This window comes from Lygodium microphyllum, chromosome 28 (genome assembly GCF_053477565.2).
Source record: "Lygodium microphyllum isolate KBCC chromosome 28, Lygodium_microphyllum_v1.1.10, whole genome shotgun sequence".
NCBI lineage: Eukaryota > Viridiplantae > Streptophyta > Polypodiopsida > Schizaeales > Lygodiaceae > Lygodium > Lygodium microphyllum.
In genome coordinates, this window is record NC_141162.1 from 120585932 (window position 1) to 120607055 (window position 21124).

At 39.0% G+C, this 21124-nt stretch overlaps 1 protein-coding gene across 1 annotated transcript; it reads left to right on the forward strand.

Annotated features, from left to right (window-relative positions):
* The first annotated feature begins 6524 nt into the window (after window positions 1-6524).
* On the forward strand, window positions 6525-9677 carry LOC148011922 (uncharacterized). The gene is made up of 2 exons (XM_087670315.1): window positions 6525-8269; window positions 8501-9677. The coding sequence occupies exons 1-2, from the start codon at window positions 6552-6554 to the stop codon at window positions 9087-9089; spliced, it is 2307 nt and encodes a 768-aa protein (XP_087526441.1). The 5' UTR covers window positions 6525-6551; the 3' UTR covers window positions 9090-9677.
* The last annotated feature ends 11447 nt before the right edge of the window (window positions 9678-21124 follow it).

Consider the following 21124-nt stretch of genomic DNA (forward strand, 5'->3'; position numbering starts at 1 on the left):
CCACCTCTAAGCTCCATCCTCCATAGCTGCCTGTGAGACAAGAGAAGACAACAGAAGAGAAGAAGAGAGGAGATGATGAAGAGCTTCACCTCCAAGATCTCTCACCCTCACACGCTCACTCCCTCACACTCTCACGTTCCCTCTCTCAAGCACACACAAGCAAGCAAGAAGGAGAAGAGAAGAAGAGAAGAAGAGAAGAAGATGAGTTCATTTTGCCACACACCAAAGAATGAGCTTCTCTATTCACTTTTTGGCTTTTATACATGCCCTAAATCCCTTGGGCACCCATCCCCTTTTTTGTGTGACCGAACATTGTGGCAAGGTCCTCTTTTACCATTCCCTTCTATTTGCCCTATCTCTTTATCTATGCCCATCTACCTTTTACAATCTGCACAGGAGGGAGCCTGGCACTCTTTTACAAAAGTTTTAGGGGTGCCTTGCATTTAAAAATATGCCTTTGCCTTTTACTTGATTTTTGAGACTGCCCTTGTGCTTTTGGTTGTTCTCCATCTTTCTTCTTCCATTGCATCTGCATTCTTGACTTCTTTTTTCTCCATCTCGAACTGGGGTTAACATAGTACAAGTGTAAAAATGGGGTTTGTATGACTCTTTTGCAAGTTATGGATAGGTGGTTTTCTAGGATTCTTCTCTTGTAGGTGACATGTCTCCTTTATACTAAAGAGTGAATTCTTTAAGGGTGCCCTCCCCCAACTTGCTTTCAATGCACTAGTATTGACCACCAATTGATGTTGAATGGTTGAAACTTCAATCATAAATCACACCTTGCAAGTTGCCAGTAGTTGTTGCAACTCCTCCTCTACTTCCCTTCTATCAGTGGCTCCTCTTCAAGCTTGGTAGCTTTGTCTCCCTATTGGTGGTAGCTCTAATCCCTTACATGGCCTTTGATCCTTCTTGTTTGGTGTGTTGTAGAGCTCTCTACTTGTAGTACAAGGTGTTGAAAGGAAAAGAGGGTGGAGAGGAGGAGGCTATTGGGGGTAGGAATTGCGAAGAAGAAAAAAGAGGGGATAATGAAAGCTTGTGAAGACACTACGAAATGAAGAGGATGATGATGAAGACATCACCACAATGTTGTTAACTAGCTGTTTTGGTCAATAATTTGTCATTTGTAGTGCCTAGCTAGGTAGCCATACACTATGTATCAAGATGGTGGCCTCTCATTATAGTAGTGCTACTACAAGGCCATCAAGGTCTTCAGGGCAATGGGAAGGTGGCTCTAAGTGGAAGGGACAAACATTGTGTATAGCTGCATGTAGCTACACTACAAGGTCATGGTGGAGAGGACAGTGGGGTTGGAGTTGGGGGGAGCACTATTATAGCGCATTGGGGTGGCCTAGTGCTATCACCCTATACATGGTGGTACACTTTGTAGTAGGTAGTTTGATAGTAGGGCTTCCTCCTTCACATGCGATGGATGACAATGAGGAGACAGCATGCCAACAGAAGACATTGATGACAATGTTGAACAAGGAGATGACTTGGGAAATAGGGAAATCATAAGCTTTCCAAAAACCCCCTCATGCACACAAGGGTCCATGAGCTCTTGAATGAGGTGTACACAATGTACATCATGAACATTATAATGATAAACTTTCCGATCTTATCTTGCCAACAACAATGTCTTTTTTTAATTTAAAATTTTCTATTTTCCTTGTCTCATGGAAGGCAATTTATTGCCGCTATTACTAGCACTTCTCTCCACATCAATCAATATAAATGATTTTCAATTTGAAGATTTCTCCACTTAGTACACAGTGAAATCCAAGTACTTCACATTAATCACAAAAAGACAAAAACTAGCTACCCATGTGTGTCTCAAAGTTGACATCAATACATCTTCTCCTATTCCACGACATAAGGCATGCAAGTGACCACACAATCAATGTGTCCTTTGTCCAATAAAGTGAGACCCAAATTTGCACTACATGAGCTCAATGATGGGACTTTAGACACCCTCTTATCATCCAAGAGACTCGATTCATGAAGTATGACAATTATCTATCACCTAGCCTCTTGCACACCATGAAAGTTGGAGATTTGGTTATAGTGAACTTGTGTGGCTTTCCTTCAATCATGAAGGATGCCCTTGTGAGGCTCCACAACTCAAGAGTGCACTCCTTTCATTCTCAACCCTCTATGAACTTTGCATGCAAGGAGGAAGTATGAGCTTAGGCATGAGAGAGTGCTCAAAAGAAAGTAGAAGAAAGCTTTGCCTATTTACTCTCTCTCTCTCTCTCTCTCTCTCAACTACAAAGCATGAAAGTAAGAACTCAAAACTTGCACACACATGAATAGCCAATTTCATTTTTTCTCATCCTTTAAATACAAAAGATTAAGGTTAGGGTTTCCCCATCCCTCATTGGGCATCCTACCCCTTTTGTGGTCATTCTTAGCCATTTGTGGCTCTATTTACATGAAATTAAGCTTTATTCTTGACAAAAGATTAAATTGAATGTGTAATGCTAGCTGCTAAGTACAATTTGCACAAGAGGGAGCCCAAAAATAACAATAGCAAGTGTTACAAAAATGATAGTTTTTTTTCAAAATTTGTAGGCCTTCTTTCCTTTGCCTTTGTTCTTGTTGTCTTGCTATTAACATTTTCTCTCTACCCATGCACAAAAAAAGTAAAGATTTATATGAAATCTTTCATCTTGAGGGATATACCCATACTTGGTGGAGGTATATGAGAATAAGACTAGCCAAATTTTTCCATCTGGGTATTTCAAATTTAGCAAAGTTGAATAAATATATTTTTATTATTGATCCTACCTTATCTTTGAAGGTTGGAGCTATGGGAGCCTACAATGATGTATGAGGCCATTCAACTTGCTAAATTTTATAGGAATGCAAGGCTAAGAATGCTAAAGTACACATAAATATTGTGGATGATTCTAATGAAGACTCGCATGAGAGCAACCTTCTTCAAGTTGAAGCCATTCCTACTTTATGAAGAGGTGCAAGAATATGAAGAGGACTCCTATGATAAGTTATATGACCCTATGGATGGATTTCCTATTGATTCATGTGGACACTACATAGAGGGAAGCACCATCATTTTGTAAATACCAAGCCTCTTCATGGGCTGAAGTTGTCTCCATAAGAAATGGACTTTTCATTGAAGGTATAAGTGGCCAATGGTGTGTATGAAATGAGCACAAGGAAGTCTATCCATGCATTCCGATTGTTTTATCTTCCACATGTGCCACTACAATGGATCTTATTGCTTCGAAGATGGGTTCGATTGATATAGTACTTGGCTATGATTGGTTAAAAAGGATAGAGAAGTTCTTTATGGACTTAGAGAAAATGTAAATGGAGTTCAATTGGCAAGGGTAGTATGTCATTCTTCAAAGCGTTGGTAAAAAATAAGAAGAGCTAATCAATTTCAAGAAGCTTAAAAGGGAAATCAATGCCATGTCTTGCATATTTACTCTAACCTCTCCAAGGTGGATGAAAACAACAAGTTTCTTCATCCAAAGAAAAGGGTCCATGTTTATGAAAGCTTTTGAAAAAGTCAAGGATCTATTCGAGCCTCCTTCTTCATTACCACCCAAATGGGAAGTGGATCATTTGATAGATTTGGTACCCAATACTAAGCCCATCAATATGCTACCTTATAGATTATCTAAGTCCAAGAGAGAAGAGATGGAGAAATAGGTTAAATAGTTGTTGGAAATGGGTTTCATTTAGTCACATCAATTACCATCTGCTTCTACAATGCTTGTAGTAAAGAAGAAGAATGGATCTTTCAAGATGTGCATTGACTTAACATGACCTTTTGGATGAGTTGAAGGATATTAAGGTCTTTAAAAAATTAATTTAAGATTAGGGTATCATCAAATAAGGATGAAAGAGGTGGATGAATAAAAAACAACATTTCATACTAATAAAGGTCTTTACCATTTTCTAGTGATGCCATTTGGGCTCTCAAATGCACTTGCTACCTTCCAAGCTTTGATAAATAAAATATTGCAACCTTTCTTAATCAAAACAATCCAAGTCTTCTTCGATGACATTCTTATCTATAGTACGAATAGGAAAGATCACTTGCAATATGTACGGGAAATCTTTGACACATTAAGGAAACACAAACTTTTTGCTAAATAAAGTAAGTGTACTTTATGCTAAATGAGATGAAATACTTGGGTCACATAGTAGGTGAAAAGCATATTATGGTGGATCTAAAGAAAGTACAATGTGTTAAGGACTGGCCTATTCCAACCAATTCAACTTCTCTAAGGGGATTTCTTGGTCTATTCTTGTTCTATTTACACTTTATAAAGAACTAGGTGTGCTCTACACTTAGATTCTCTTGGCGCTTCGTGCCCCAATGCTTCACACAAGTATTCTCAAAGCACTTGTATTCTTCGATACTTCGTATTAAGATCCAAAAGTATGTTTCAAATGGCAATAGTGTTTATGGGTACTTATTAAGTCACAAAGAAACCAATTGTGGGAGCTAAGGATTTCCTGGTGCTTCTCACAGGTATTAGGCCAATACTTCACAACATTGATTTTAGTTTGGTGCTTTGAACCACTTGGCTACTCTAATTGATTAGCCCACACCCATGCTACATGGAGCTCTCATCAACTCATAGGATCATCTCCTAAACTTTTGGCAAGAGGTCTAGCCCTTATTACATGTCTCATCATCTACAATTTTTAAAGAGTGTTAGTCTCCTCAATCTTTCATGATAATATGATCACAACATCATTTTTCCCCATTGGTAGAGATGGTATAAATGGCCAATCCTAGCATGGGGACATTAGCATGCATGATTAAGAATACATATCGAACAATATGAGAGACTTTGAGAGAGAGAGAGAGAGAGAGAGAGAGAGACCCCTAGCATTGGTTTGTAAGTTTTCTTCTTTTTCTTCTCTCTCTCTCCAAATGTGTATTCACACACGCATTCCCTCTCTCTCTCTCTCTCTCTCTCAAGTTCTTCTTTCCTTCTTTCTCTCCAAAAATTTCTACCCTCTCTCTTTTCACATATTTTATTATCTCTCTAATCCCTTATTATCTCTCTCTCGCTCTTTCTTTCTCTATTTTCCTTTCCTCCCCCTCTCTTTCCAAATATGTTCTCTCTCTCTCTCTCTCTCTCATCTTTTCCTTCTCTCTCCCTTTCCTCTTTTTTCCATTTTTTTCTTCTCTCTCTCTCTCTCTCTCTCTCTCTCTCTCTCTCTCTCTCTCTCTCTCTCTCTCTCTCTCTCTCTCTCTCTCTCTCTCTCTCTCTCTCTCTCTCTCTCTCTCTCTCTCTCTCTCTTAAATTGTATCTTTCCTCTCTTTGTTCTTTTCTTCTCTCTTTCTCTCTCTCTCTCTCTCTCCCATTTTCTTCGCTCCCTCTCTCCTCTCTTTTCCGTCTCTCTTTCTCCTCTTTTTTCCTTTTTCAATTCTCTTTCTATCTTAAATTTTATATATCCTTTCTCTCTCTCTCTCTCTCTCTCTCTCTCTCTCTCTCTCTCTCTCTCTCTCTCAAAGTATGTGAAAAACTATGTCAAAAAATTTTTATTTTAATTTACTTAAAAGAGAAAAAATATATGAAAGTTTAAATTAAAAAGTTTAATCTAACTGTGAGAGAGAGAGAGAGAGTTTTGATTTAAAAAGGGGGAGAAAGAAAAGTTTGTGAAAGGTTTGATTTAATTACAAAAGGGAGAGAGAGGGGGGGGGAGTGATTAAGCGTGAAAGAGAGAGGGTTTTAATTAAAAATGGGAGATTTGAGAAGGGGGTAGGTTTGGAAAGCCCTTTGGAGGAACCTATAACCAAAATAACAATATAGTAGTAAGATAGAGAATAGAGATTACATGCATGTAGTAGCATCTCATATTGATTGATTGAAGCACAAAGCGTGGAAAGAGAGAGGGTAGAAATCTTATTCATAGCTATAGTGAATTTAAAGATTATTATACTGCCTTAACAACTCTTTGATTGTTGCTGAATTTGACTGTTAATGGGGAGAAATGAGATAGCATGTAGCTCATCTCCCCACCACAAAACCATATGTATTATGGGCTCATCCAGGCCTAGGGATGCACACATTCTCTCAATATGTGGAGTTTTTATGGAAAAGCAGCACTGATGACTATACGAAGCATGGCTTAGGTGCGAACTGTGCTCCGTTTTCGTCATGCCGCACTTTGCGGGGCGTAAGGGCCTGGTCTATATGCGTTTAAACGTACAAATTTACAATAAAGAGATAGTAGTAAGGAAGAAGGGATGAAAGTGCCCATGAGTAAGGCCTCCTCCTCCTCTGGTAAGCATAACTAGGCGCTCCGCGCCTAGGTTCGCCCCGGCGCTTCACGCAGGCGGGCACGATTTTTGTGGGGGGCAGGTGCCGCCCCTACGTTGTCTTTGTTTTTTGTGGGGGAGGTGGGGGCTGCCACGTGGCACCCGCCCCCCACCTTTCCTTAACTAATAGTATATAGATACAGAATGTCACGTTCATTGTTTGTAATTTTTCGAAGGGGCAGAAAGTCCCCCCCCCCCTTCGTGCATCGATCGACCTCTCCTTCCTTCCTTTCCATGCACGGCTATGGCGAACCCCCCCAACACGTGCGCTTCTGCTCCCCCCTCGCAGCAGCAGCAGCAGCAGCAAGACCCAGAGCTCATCACCGACATCCTGCAGCGGCGCCTCTCGGTCCTCGGCATCTCCACCTCCCCCATCGCCGTTGTCCCCCCGGGTGAACCCCCTGACGTCGTTTTCCACGTCCAAGCCTCCGTCAACTGCCCCAATATCGTCCGCGTGCTCGCACATTCCTGCGTCCTCAAGCGAGAGTCTGACTACTTCCGTGAGATCTTCCAAAGCGAACTCGATCGACACGAATATGCATATGGCGATGAGCTGGGGTCTCAATCTCTGCACGACGCACAGGCCGCAGAGATTCTCTCTCAACCTAAAGTTGCAGAGGATGCTCAGCAGGGGAATACAAGCAGTCAATTTGACAGAAGCACCGAGGACGATCGACATGAATGCGCATATGACGATGGGCCGAGGCCTCAATCTCTGTCCTCTGCACAGGCCAAGGAGATTCTCTCTCAACTTGAAGTCGCAGAAGATGTTCAGCAGCGGAATTCAATCAGTCAAATGGACAAAAGCACTGGGGACGGTGAATTTCCCTTGCAGGACAAGGCAGAGGAGAACGGGGATCATGCTTGGATGGCTGTAGACAAGAATCAGAGTGAGCTAACCCAGCCAGTCCAATCAAGTTTAGAGAGCAAATCGTCCAGCCCATTACCAGACATTCACAGAGCGTCTTTGGATGAAATGCCGTTCATTTGTTCACCAGGCAACAGTAGAAAGTCCTCCTTAGAAGCTGAAGATGCCATCACAGACAAGGGCAAGGTTGGGAACACAGTATCAGGGACCCGTAAATCCTCATTTTCATCACAGTCAGATCGCAAGCCCTCTGTTTCCTCATCAAAGGGTAGGCAGAAATCAGTCAGATTTAGTGTGCTACCTGCAGTGGTCATCCCCTTGGCAAATGAACAGCAGGTAGCTGATCACAATGCCATGACAAACGTTGAAGCTGAGGGCAGGATAACATCTCTGGAATACAGTGTTAATCCTCTGGTTGATCCAGAGTATTTAGATACATTAAGGTTGAAGTACTTTGCCAGACCCCTCATCAAAAGGAGACATACAGAGGTTATTGTCATGGAGGAATCTGAGGAAAAAGAAAAACGTAGTAAAGTGTTTGTCATCAGAAAGCTGACATGGACAGCTTCTGTCCTAATAGGCATCTTGGAGTGGCTATATTTAGGAGTTTGCCATATCAACGTGGCCGATCTTCCAGGTGTATATGATGCTGCATACAGAGCTGTAATGACTGGATTGATGTGGTGCATAAGGCGCCATTCTATGCCAGAATATCTGAAATTGGCTCTGCATGATTTTAATTATTGTCAATCACTGCTTAAGTTAAGTGTGATTGCAGATTGCTCAGAGCTGAATAGCTTGAGGTCATTTTGTGAAGCCTTGCAAGCTGTCAATGGGCAGCCCAGAATAGTCATGTTTGAAACAAAAGATATTAAAGGAAGACAGGGGGATTTTGTTGGAGAAGGGTACTATAATTTGCATGGCCACCCTTTATGTATTCTGAAATCATCAACATGGAAGGACTCAAGTTCAATGGATACTGCACAGGAAGAGGATCAGCTTTACATGAGAGAACCAGCACCATTTGTTACATTCGCAAGGCACCTGCAGAACCCATCTTGCCTGGCAGTTGAGACGTATGGTTTCACAGAACGGTGAGAATGCATGCCTCAAGACCCACAGTAGTGTTTGTTTGGAACTTCAGGATTGTAGTTAGACCGTGTCCTTTAGGAAACTCTGTGGTCTATGACTGCTATCAATGCATATTTGGCATCTCCACCTAATTGAAGCAGAGATTGAGGCAAATCTGAGACCACGCATTTTGGCTCAAGCAAAACAACTTTAGTACCATTCTCTCACCTTTGTTTTTGTGTGTGGATATGCAGTCAAAACACATGGTGCATTGTGGTGCTAGGTGCTGATCAAGCAGGGACTATGCATTCCTTTCTTGATTTTGCTGCTAGTGCTAGCTTCAAATCTTCATCACAAAAGGGAAAGCAGCAAATTAAACTCCCAAAAAATCGGGAAACTTTCAAACTTCAGATGATCACACGGTTCAAGGTTGGTTCAATCCTAGTAGAAGCTCTACATAAGGCGTTACCCGATGGGATGACAATCAGGGAGAAAAGAGGCTCAGGTTCATTGATTAAAGGACCTAGTTACTGTACTTCAATTGTCCTGAAAGGAGATCCATACAAGATATTGCTTGCTGCAAAGGCTATTCCTTACGATATGATGGGGAGGTCTGCATTGAAAATCTCATGTCCAACACTAAGGACATTTTCTGACCTCTTCAATGCAACCCATACTTTTGGTGTAGATCTGAGTACCAAAAGTATCATGTTTGTAAAGCCTCTGTATGTGCTCATCAAGGTGCTAGAGTTCATGACAAGGCTGAACAGTGATGCCTTTGAATTACCAGAAACTGAAAGGACATTCATTGAGCTAACTGAACCAACAGAGCCTTTTTTATAAGTATTCCTTATGCCTGCAAAACCTAAGACATTAAGGTTAATGTTGAAAAATCTAAAGGCAAAGAGAATATGGAGGCCAGCACTACAGAACCATGCTAATATAACACCATATCTATGCATGTGCATATATATGATAGCATACATATCTTTATTATGGAGCCACCCTACTGAAAGGTTTCACAGAAAAAGGTTTGTACTTTGAAGCGAACTCCATAAGAAGATTGGCTAGTTTTGGTGCTTTTAGTTCTAAAAACCAACTGATCACTAAAATACATTGATAAATACATTCTTCTCTTAACTCCCTCCCTTTCCGTAATTGTAGTGGACAGTAACAGAATGTATCAGAACTGTAAAGCATTTATGAAAGCAATGTCAAACCACAACATGCATTTCTTGATGTATCATGTATCACTTCCTAATCAGCTGCCACTACATCTGCCAGATAGCCTCTTCAGCTTTGAGAGTGTGATTGTAGGTGCTCTTCCATGGTCCCCATGAGTAGCCAGAAGCGGTATGAAGATGGCATCTCAATGGTGGAAGTAGTTTCAGGGCCTACCACAATATCATTGTCACTGTCATCTTATTTAAGTTCACAAGACCAGAATCCGATAATGGTTTTCATTGGCACTAAATATATGCTAAACATTGGTTTTTAGCATTGCTGTATGCTATTGTAATACATGATGTGCAATCTTGGGTGAATCAACTGAATTACTCCTAGTTAACATAACTCAACTAGGGCATGTGTTGTGTTAAGTTCCTCTCTGCATTTGAGTCCATGATTCCTCTCTCCCCAAGCCTGTGGATACTAGTATGTGCATTTGAGTTCATGCATATGTGCACCAAGTAGGGGATGCACTTGGACATACTCATACTAATGGGCATGATGATTGTCAAAGCAATCAATCTTTTCAAATGAGCACCTTAAAGGCCCTCAAAGAGCTCTTGCAAAAATTTTGTGGCAAATTGACAAACAATATCAACCATCTAAAACTACAAGCTAGAGACAATAAATTATCCAACATCATATTTACGGCTTGCAAATGGATCTTGGTATTTATGATTTGGTGGTTAATAAGCATGAGGCATTAGCAAAGCAAGACCACATAATTGACAATGTGAGATATGTTAATTGTTATGGAATTTACATCATCAGCAAAGGATGCACCAAGAATATCCATAAAACCCTCCTAACAAAGAAGAGAAGATGACTCTAACTAAATTAATCTCTAGATAATCTTTAATGGGATATCCTAAAAACTTGAGCTATCTTCCTAAGGTCTTTTAGGACCAAATTGATCTCCTTTTGAATTTAGAGAGGCTATTAATGGGCTTTCTAAAAGTAGGAGCAATTCCAAAAATTAGCATTTTCTTACAACTCCAAATAGATCTAATAGCAATAGCCCTTATAAACTTTCAAAGCTTTAATGGTTCCTCATCCATATCCATTTGGGAATCCCCTCAAAGATCTATCTTCATGGTTAGCTTCTCATTAAGACCATCTTCTTTGACCCATTTCTACATAGCCTTCCATAGTTGCGTGACTTCAAACCATTCCCACAAGAAATGAACAACCTCTTCCACTTTCCTCCTACAATAGTGAGGTGCTTTCCACATTCCCTTTCAAATCAACACATCCTTCTACTGTGTTTCTTCCCATTGGCCATTGGGAGCTTGAGATTTAAAAGCCACTTTGGTGCGTTGGATAGGAGTTAACCCCATTGTTGCTTTGTCATGCAAGGGAACAATAGGCTTAGGAGGGTTTCCTCTACCCTATATCCCCCCAATTAAACTACGGAAAAATGGAGGTCTATCTCAAAGCTAGCATGGAATTCAACAACATAGAAGGCATAAGTTCCTCAAGGGGGAAAGAAGGTAAAGAAACAGATTTAGCTCCAATTGATTTGGAGAACTCAAAGAAGAATTGGGATCAAGGGGGACTAGAATTAGTTGATTTTGCTAATGAAGCTTTGAAAATTAGGGTTGAGCTCTGTATAGCATATGCTGGCCTTGGTTGCAAATGATGGTGGACATTTTATTAGAGAAAAACAAGGAGTTTTGTTTAGGTTGGGGACTAAGTACATGACAAGCATTGATTAACATGGACTAACCATGCAAGGCTAATTCGTAGAACACAAGTATTAAAACTAGGGTCTCACACAAACATGCCCATTCTTCCACCTACAATTGAAATGATAATTTTGAACAATGATATTATCTAGCATAATATGTATGCCCTAAATGAAATCGTGAAACCTTTTTTAGAACATTGTATCTATATCCACAACTTTGTTTGCATAAATAAAATAACTTATAAGTAATCAACCCATTTGTGAGGTTCTTGTGTGCTTGTATGAAGTAACTTATGTGCTTGTATGAAGTATTCAAGTGGAAGCTTCCACATTATAGGCATGTAACTACTATGGGTGCTTAAAATGAGTTCCCTACCCATTGCTAGAATGGAGCTCAAAATTGAGAGTGTGTGTCATGTTGTTGTAGGAGTGATTTATCACTCAAAAAGATAGTGAGCATTGCTTTCCCAAGCATGTGTCAACTTGGACTAAATTTTATGTGAACACACACACACACACACAAGAGACTTTATATCGATGCATACACCAAAGGCTAGACGATGCATATTCTGCCTATATTCATTGAGAGAGTGTGTTAAAAGTTGGAACAATGTCAAAATTGACAGGTGTGAAAGGTGGATGGTTGGTGTACAAAGAATCCTCCTGATTCCCCATTATGGAGGGAGTCCTAAAAGATTATATGAGATTGTAAAATTGTAAGTGAGAGAAATTCACAAGTCAATGTAAATATGAGGGAAGGTTAGCAACCATAAATTGCATGTGGAAAAGGTGGCCCCCAACCTATGATGGTAAGCTAGCAATGGGTTAAGGATGCCACATGTAAAAGAGAATTGAATTGAGTCTACACATAAAAATACTCGTTGTATGGTGTACTCAATGAAATTGCAAAACAATTTTTGAGCGTGGTTATCAATATTTGACTTCATGGACCTTTTGTGTACTTTTAGCCTCCATAATTCTCTCTTAACCTCCAATTAATATAGGCTCAACACAATACCAATTTCTTGAGTTGTTTGCCTCTATATTTTGTGATCATGGGTTGACAAAAATCCTCTCTAAGGATGATTTTCTTGGCTAATATCCAACAAATATATGAAATAGAAACTTCTTAAGTTATTTTCCTCTACATTTTGTGATCATGCTTAGACAATAATCCTCTCCATGGATGATTTTAGTTGCTAATTTTCACGAGATTGGTTGCTTTTTCCAAAATAACAAGATTAAGGTTCGAAATCTTAGTAGGTTGAGTTTTGACTTTTTGAAAGAAGATTCACTACACTTCCAAAACATTTTGGAAAAACTAACTAGGATTTGTTGTAATGTGTCTATCTAATGAACCCTTATATAGCACAATTTTGGTAGTCCATTAAGGGATGTATCTAGATGATCCCATCTGAAACTCCAAGGAATATCTAGACTTTGTCTCATATAAAATTAGCACATGCAAAAATATAAGTGAGAACACAATCTTTGAGAAAATATGAATCTTTATTCGAAGACAAATGTTTATCATCCTTGCTTTATTTTAGTAATCCTTCATCCATAAAGCAGACTTTGCCCAAAGGCAAAACCAGCAATTCATCCTTGGCTATCATCGAGGCCTTCTAGGAGGCTTATCCCAAGCTTGTAGGGTATTAAACTAGTCTTAACGCACCCAAGGAATCACAACCAAAGCCCTACTGGCTCCTTGGTGCCTCCTAGCTAACAATAAGTCCCTACAAGCAGACCTATTGCATCTGATGCAGGTCCTAGCATCCAGAGTAGACAATCGGCTTCTTGGTGAAAGAGCTCAATGCCAGGCCTTGGGGGAAGTCAAGAACACTCCTCAAAGTCAACCTATGTTGGCATAGCTTGACTTAGAATACACAAACAATCCCAAAATCTTTGTAATAATGAATCAAGCAATCCTTTGCAATACAATCCATGCATTGGGTTTTATCTAAGTACCTTGCCCTCTAGCATGCAATTATATTCAACCCATCAATCTATTATGAAATTGAGTTAGGTTTTAACCTATGTCTTCAAAGAAAGTCAATATTTGGGGTTGTTATGGCATCTTCAACGTAGCCTAGACCCTTTCTTGAAATTTCATTCATTCCTAAAGTCAAGATTATATATTGCCGAGGCCTTAGGTCTTTTTCAACCTTAATCTCTAATTTAGATTGACTAGGACTCATCACAATGACTTATTCTGGGGTTATGCAAAGCCTTCCCTTATAATAGAACCTTGAGAGGAGGTCCTTCAAGTGTGTAGACTTGAGGTCTTCTCAAACCTTTTTATCTTAAGTTTTGTAATGAAGACAATTCCTTACTAATCACCAAAAGATGATATTTCCTAGTCAAGAAGACAATATTCTACTAGTCAATCCTTTCAATGAGTAGTATTTTTTATGTATAATCTAGCAAAATGATGTCACAATTATCTTACTCTCAATTTATTCTCTAATAAGCATGATTGCATGAAGTTCTATAACATACTATCCATTAAAAGTGGGTATTAATTCCCATCCCCATTTTAAGTACATCCTTAAATGGATGTGTTCCTTATGGATAACTAAACCATTGTTCCATCGTTGCATCTAAGGAAAAATCTAACAATTCGAATAGCACTCTATGTATGGACTAGTTTCCATAAGGGATGGGATACTCCTTGTGGAAATACCCTCCTAGGCAACCACTCTATCGTCCATCTATTCAAATTTGAGGTATTCACAAGGATTCTCAAATCAAATAGATATTATATCCTAACTTGATTCTTCCATTAATAATTGCTACTAATATAGTGAAGAATGTATAATATCGAGATACAAAAAAGGGGCACATGGGCTTGAGTAGGTGTGGGTGAAGCCTCGTTTTTTCATGTGACTCTGACTCTAGTGCTCCTTCACTTAGGGTCCATTGTGAACACGCAAACTCTTTGATGCATTATTTGATTTGTTCCTTCTTTGGTCCTTATAGTATCCTCTAGACTTGTATGTCTTTTGAGGTGGAGGTTGGTAATGCAAAAAAGGATATATTGGCTTGGATAGGGATTTACTTCTTGGAAAAGCTAAATGAGAATGATAAGAAAGAGGTTGACACTGCGATATAGGCTATGAAAAATAAATTTGGCCTTAATCTATCTCTAGTTGGGATGAGGATAGAAGGTAAAGGGGATGGGGATCTAGTAGTGATTCAAAAGGGGGGATAACAGCAAGCTCAAATAGGAATAAGAGGAGAGTTGGTATCAAGGACAATTGAGGAGTTGATGGATGGAATGAGGAGAGAGTGACCTATAAGGGAGGATGTTTTGCGGAGGAGGACAAGATGAAGTTCAGATTCGATGATGCCTTGGTATTTTCTTGCCTTCGATCCTCTCCTCTTTTTCTCTCTATTGGAATAGGAATAAGAGGAGAGTTGGTATTAGGAAAATTTGCGAAGCTGATGGATGGAGACTTGTTTCGAAGATAAGAATGAAGGCCTAGCCTTGCACTATTGCAAAGGCCCCCTTTTAAAAAGCCTACACTAAGCTTAAGCTTTCTCTTCTCCCTCTCCTCCATTTTTATACTTTTTTAACTAGCTTTATTCATAATTCACACGCACACATATATCACATGTCTTCCTATGCATTTGCCTTGCAATCGATTTAGTCCTAGTATTTATAATATTACATGTTCTTTTGAAATTGTCAATAGGGATATTACATCCCTTAGAGGGATCAAGTTATCCTCATCTTGAGAAAAACTAGGGCTAATGTTTACATAAGGTAATATTTCTATTTCTACAAATCATTTCTTTTACATAAACACTCTTTCAAGTTGAAGATCAAGGACTCCTTGGCTTGGCATTACAACTTTTTGATCATAAAGAACATGCTCAAGATTGGGTATATAAGCATTTAGCAAACTAACATTGAAAATGTTGTGGATTTTCAAGTGTTCAAGAAGTTGCAACTTGTATGCATTGGTCCCTAGGCATTTGAGGTTCTTGTAAGGTCCATAGTATCTTGGATTTAGCTTCTTAAATTCACCCAAGGATAGTGAACTCTTCTTTGGCAAACATGAAGAACACCATGTCCCCTTCCTTGAAGATCCATTCAGGTCTTCCAAAATCGATGTAAGCATTTTGACAATCCTTGGCCACTTGAATATCCTATTATACTAAAGCACAAAAAAGTTGCAATAGCCTCGAATAAGGTCTTCCAAAATTGATAAGTAAATAGAAATTCTCAATTATTGATGATCCTTTTTTGATAAACCATGAAGCCTAAAGATCTCCTTGACAAACAATCTTCCAATGTTTGATATCTTGTAGTTTTTCTTGAGACAAGAAGATGAACAATCTTGGTTAGCATGTCCACAATTACCATGAGAGAGATGTATCCTCCCTGACTTGAGGGCGACCCTATCACAAAGTCCATACTAATAAATGTCCACTTCATTTGAGAAACACCAAGTGGTCAAAGCTTGTCTAGTATCTTGACACATTCTACTTTTAGTCTTTGGTAACTTAGGTATTCAATGACATACTTAAGTACATCACCTCTTAGCTTCTCCCAATGGTAGCTCTTCCTAATTGCATTGAATATCTTAGCATAGATAGGGTGTCTTGAAAGTAGATAATTGTGTGCCTTCCAAAGTATCTTCTTCTTCATGGCTAGGATGCCTAGCCTCTTCTTGAAATGCACAATCTCTTCCTCCTTAACAAAGAAATCTTGGTATCTAAGTAGTAACTTGGGATATTATTCCTTGAGTTGAACACTTCTTCTCAATCGTTGATACTTTGGATCCTTCTCTAATTCTTCTTTTGTCATGTGGATGATGGGATCACTAGACATCAATACTATAGAGGCTAGTGATCTTGCTCTTGAAGATTCTTCTAAGACAAGAGTATTGAGGAACACTTTTGCAGCTTAGTGTGTTTGCAACAATGTTCTCCCGCCCACCTGACTTATGTTTGATCTTGATGTTTTACTCTTGTAAGACCTCGATCCACCTTTATCGTCTCATGTTTATGAATAAAGATACATTTGAGACTCTTATGATCAATTACTAAAGTAAACTCTAAGCAACTAGTATCTCCATAGCTTGCAAGAAATGATGTAGTATCAAATGATGTTTATGGCCCACTAAGGCTCCATGATTCTTGCTTTTCTTTTTGCACATAATTATAATGATCATCATCATCATCATCCAATGCATCACCACTACATGCATGCCAATTGCTCATCTCATAAAAAATAACATCCCTGCTCACTCTAAACTCACATGTGACAAGGTTATAACAATGATATCCTTATTTCTCTAAAGAGTATCTAATAAAAATACATTTTTCAACCTTTGGATCAAGCTTCTTTTGCAGCTCATTTGGCATATGAACATATGCAATACAACCAAACACTTTCAAGTGTGACACATTGGATTTCTTGCCTATAAAGCATTCTTGGGGGGTCATCCCATGAACTGCATTTGTGGGAGTTCTATTCATAATATAGATAGCAGTATGAACACCTTCAGACCAAAAGAGAGGGATTCCGTCTATTTTTGTGGCTTGTCGTATTTCATGGAATCTACCACCATCTTGATTTCTTTCTCTGTGAAAGGATACTCTAGGAGTAGACACTCTCTAGGGGGTATTCTAATAGTGAAATCCTAGAAAAACTCTTGGAGATTCCTCACATAAGACAATGGAATGTTTGGCTTACTTCCAACTATGGACAGCAAATGCCTCTTGAATACTTCTCATATTCCTACATGATCTCTATGTTAGATATGGTCAATGCCCCATCCTCATAACGTGCCACCAATGATCCATGGTGCTGAAAGTTGTGAGGCCCCCATTATGAGGAGAAGCCATGTTTCATGCCTCTTTTTGTTTCTTGAGAAAATGAGTGAGGAGTATGACAATCAAGGTGGCATAATATTTGATAAAGATTCAATGACAAAGCTGCACACTTCCTTAACTAACTTTGAATATGGCCATTCTTGTGTATCTTTGACCTTAGCAAGGTCTACTACAATCCCCTTCTTGAGTACTATGAATCCAAGGTACTCTACTTGCCTCATGAATAATGCACACTTGCTCTTCTTAGTATGGAGCTTCTACATCCTTAGTGTTTCTAGCACAATCTAGAGTTTGTGCATCCTTAGTATGGAGCTTGTGCATCCTTTCTAGCACAATCTAGAGTTTTTCCGGATGTTTTTCTTCTTCTTTAGAGTAGATTAGGATGTCATCAAAGAAGAGAGGAAAAACTCATCAAGCTAAGGCCTAAAGATGTTCTATACTAGTCAATTAAAGATAGCAAGAGTATTAGTCAATCCAAAGGACATTACAATAAACTCATGGGGGTCATACCTTGTATTGAATGTGATATTTGGGATATCTTCTTTATTGATCCTAATTGTGTTCAAGGAGCAACCATATACATTGAAGGAGGAGAAAACAAGTTCTTTCACTTTATCATCCAACAAGGAGGAGAAGGCATCATCATTTTTGAATGATGAGGAGAAAGGTCACCAATCTGTAATCACATCATTGGAAAATCCATTCAAAAGCTCTATTATCATAGTAATCCTATGCCTACAACTATTCAGGAAAAGGTTAATGGACCAAGGAGGTCTTAGAGAATAGAGAAGCAAAGGAAGGCTTCTGCTAAGATAGTCAATATGGCCTTGATGGCTGAGATTATGAGAGAAGTAAAGGAGCCATTAGACTTGGAAGAAGCACTTTGATGATCTATTATGGAGAAAAACTATGCAAGCTGAGTATGACAACATAATGAAGAATCACGCTTGGGAGCTAGTGGATCGGTCAAAAAAGAGGAAGATTATTGGCACCAAGTGGGTCTTGAAGGTAAAGTACAAGGATGATAGCAACTTAGAAAAGTACAAAGCTAAATCAATCAAAGAAGACAAGTAAGTATTAGAAGAAAAGATAGGGTCAGATGTTTTATAGGTATTGTAAGGTAAAAAATCATGCCATTAAGGATTGTCCTAAAATAGTTGTGAAAGAGGCTAAGAAGAAAGAGAGCAAGTATGGCTATTGCAAATGCCCCTTCTTCTAAGTTAGAACCTACAAATGTTATATAGGATGCACAGTAGAAATTTAGTACACAATATGTAGTTATAACCTTAGTTTCTTGGTTTGTGATTTTGTACCCATGCAACAACACAAGAAGTTGAATGACAAGGCTATTGGATGTAATAATGAAAGCAAAGGTTATAAGGTATGCCATTCAAAAAGTAAGTGTATCTTAGTTATTCACCGTCGTGATGTTGTCTTTGTGAAAGATGCTATTTATCCTTTACTTTCACATATAGGCTTAGGTTTTCTACTTTGTTTGGGGTGATTTCCACATGTTCAAGTAATCTACAACTACTTCTTTATAGTTGTAGCTATTTTTTCCCTCCATTTGGGCTTTTCATTATCTAAATGTAATAGATTCAAGTGTCTTCACAATTCCATTAGAGCTATGGGGTTCCACCAATCAATGCATTTGATGAATTAGATTAGGGGTTCACGTATTCTTCAAAAGATAGGCATACGCACAAGTCTAAATGTTGGGAAGAGAGACACAAAGGTAGAATATCAAAGCCATGTTCTAATAGAGAATATTGCTTTGACAAGTCCAAAAGACCAAAGTGGCCTTCCCCTCGTGCTTATTTACATATTTCTCATGGGGTACATCTGTCTGTCCCTCATATGATGGTACCTTCTATATGCTAGTTCTTCCTTCCTTACCAAAAGAAGATCACCTTGATGGGTCAAAGCACTCCATTTGGTCTTGCAGAGTGGATTGCATCCTTGACACCTTTGATCTTTGGAATTTTGTTACTAACCATATTCCTCATCCATTGGAAAATCCCACCATTGGTTCTACAATGGACCAATCATCCCTATGGGATCTGCTTATTTCTCGAGTCCAGTCCTTTCTCTTTATGAGTCTATATGATAGTATTATTGTTCATATATGCAAGTAGCAATCCATAATAGAGATGTGGACAAACTTCTCTTCCCTCTACCATCAGAAGACCTTTGCCCACCATATCACCCTAGAGAGAAAACTCAAGATTCTCTTAGTTTTGTTGACGATTCTCCTTCCATGAAAGATCACATCAACAAGTTGGTAGAAATGTGGGATGAGCTTACATCCCTAAATCAATTGATATCTTCAGAGAACATGGCGATGGTTCTCCTTATCTAGTTTCCCTCTTTCAAGTATGATATTTCTCCAAGACCAACTTGCTTATCTCCAAGGTTCGTGAGACACTTCTTTGGGAAGATGTAACTCTGCTTGTTTGGGAGCATGATGAGAAACTCAAAGAGATAGGAGCTAGTGGATCTAGCTCCGTGAAGGTTTTTATATAGCAATTTTTGTTGGAGGGGGGAATAACAAGGAAAACATGAAGGCTAATACCAAGAAGTAGGATGATAAGAAGGATGAGAAGAAGGATGAAAAGAAGTCTAAGCCAAAGTGTCCCCCATTCGGAAAAAGACACTCGTCAAAAGGAGAAGTATTGGTAAAAATACCCCCATTTGAAGCCAATGGAAGGTTCAACATATTCAAAGGCTACCCCTCCTACTACAAAGTCTATCTTTGTTCATCTATTCGAGGTAAAAAATGTAGCACTTCTCTTTTTCCACCACTAAGGAGAAGCCATGGCTTATGGATAGTGGAGTCTCTTCCCACATAACCTACCAATAGGATTGGCTTCAAGATCTTCGTTCAAGAGGGGGTTCCATCACCATCAATGACAACTTTCTTGTTCCAATTCATGGAGTTGGAAACATTCCCATTTTATTAACTAGATAGGATTCTCCTACTAAAGTTCTTTATGTACCAAATTTGGATTTTAATCTTTTTTTGATCCATCGTTTAACACAACTAGGTACTCAAGTGGTCTTCACCTAGGATGTTGCCACAATTAAGGATTCTTCTACAAGTGTTGTTCTTTGGACAAGTGTATAGGAGGGTGGGTTTCATAAGCTCACTACCCTTGCTGCATAAACTTCCACAAGATTTAGCTAATTTGGCATGCATATTATGGGCACTTGAACTTCTACTCCATTAGATTAGCTTTTTGAAAGACATTGGTGACTTGAGGCTGTTGGGGGGTAAAGGTGTCTATGCATAGCTGCCCCTGTATTCATTACACTGACAATTTCTGTACACATGTACATTGTAAGCGGCGGGCACCCATCATTATCACTTCATTCTTTATTCTTTTAGTGGCATTTGAGAAGGGAAGGCTAGTCACACATTGTTACTATTGGAGTTCCCACATATGACGTCTTTTTCTCTTGCTCTCTTACTCCATCTGCCATAGCTCTTGCTTTGCTATTACTTCCACTTGTGTGCTTCCACTCAAGCTCTACCTTTTAACTGGGGTATTAGAGCCAACCTTTCAAGGAGCTTCTTTATCCTTTTCTTCAACCTGGAATCAAAGCTTCAACTCAAGGTTTCATAGTAAACATGGTTTCTTTCTCTAGGTATCCATTGAGTCTTTCCTTATTTGCTTTAGTAGCCCAAATTCAAAGCTTGAACTCAAGGTTTCATGGTGACCATGGTTTCTTTCTCTCAAGGTATCCATTGAGTCTTTCCTTCTTTCAACTTATTCCACCTTGCTCTACACTTGTTGAGGAGCTTCCCAAGGCTTTATTGAGCCTTGTTAAGTGCTTATTGAGTTGAGGAGCAGCCATTTTATCCATTTTAAGTGGATATAGAGCATGTTGTAGAAGTTGTGAGCAACAATGGCAATTTGACAACACTGTCATATTTTGGCCATAACTTTTGCATATGGTATCAGATTTAGGCATTCTATAGCTAAAAACAAAGACAGGATCGGAGCTATATATCTAGGCACTCATAAATTTGATTCTACATAGTTTTTAATTCATTGTTTCACATAGAACCAGATAGTTCTAGTTTTTGGACAACAAACAATAAATTCCATTATGCATGGTT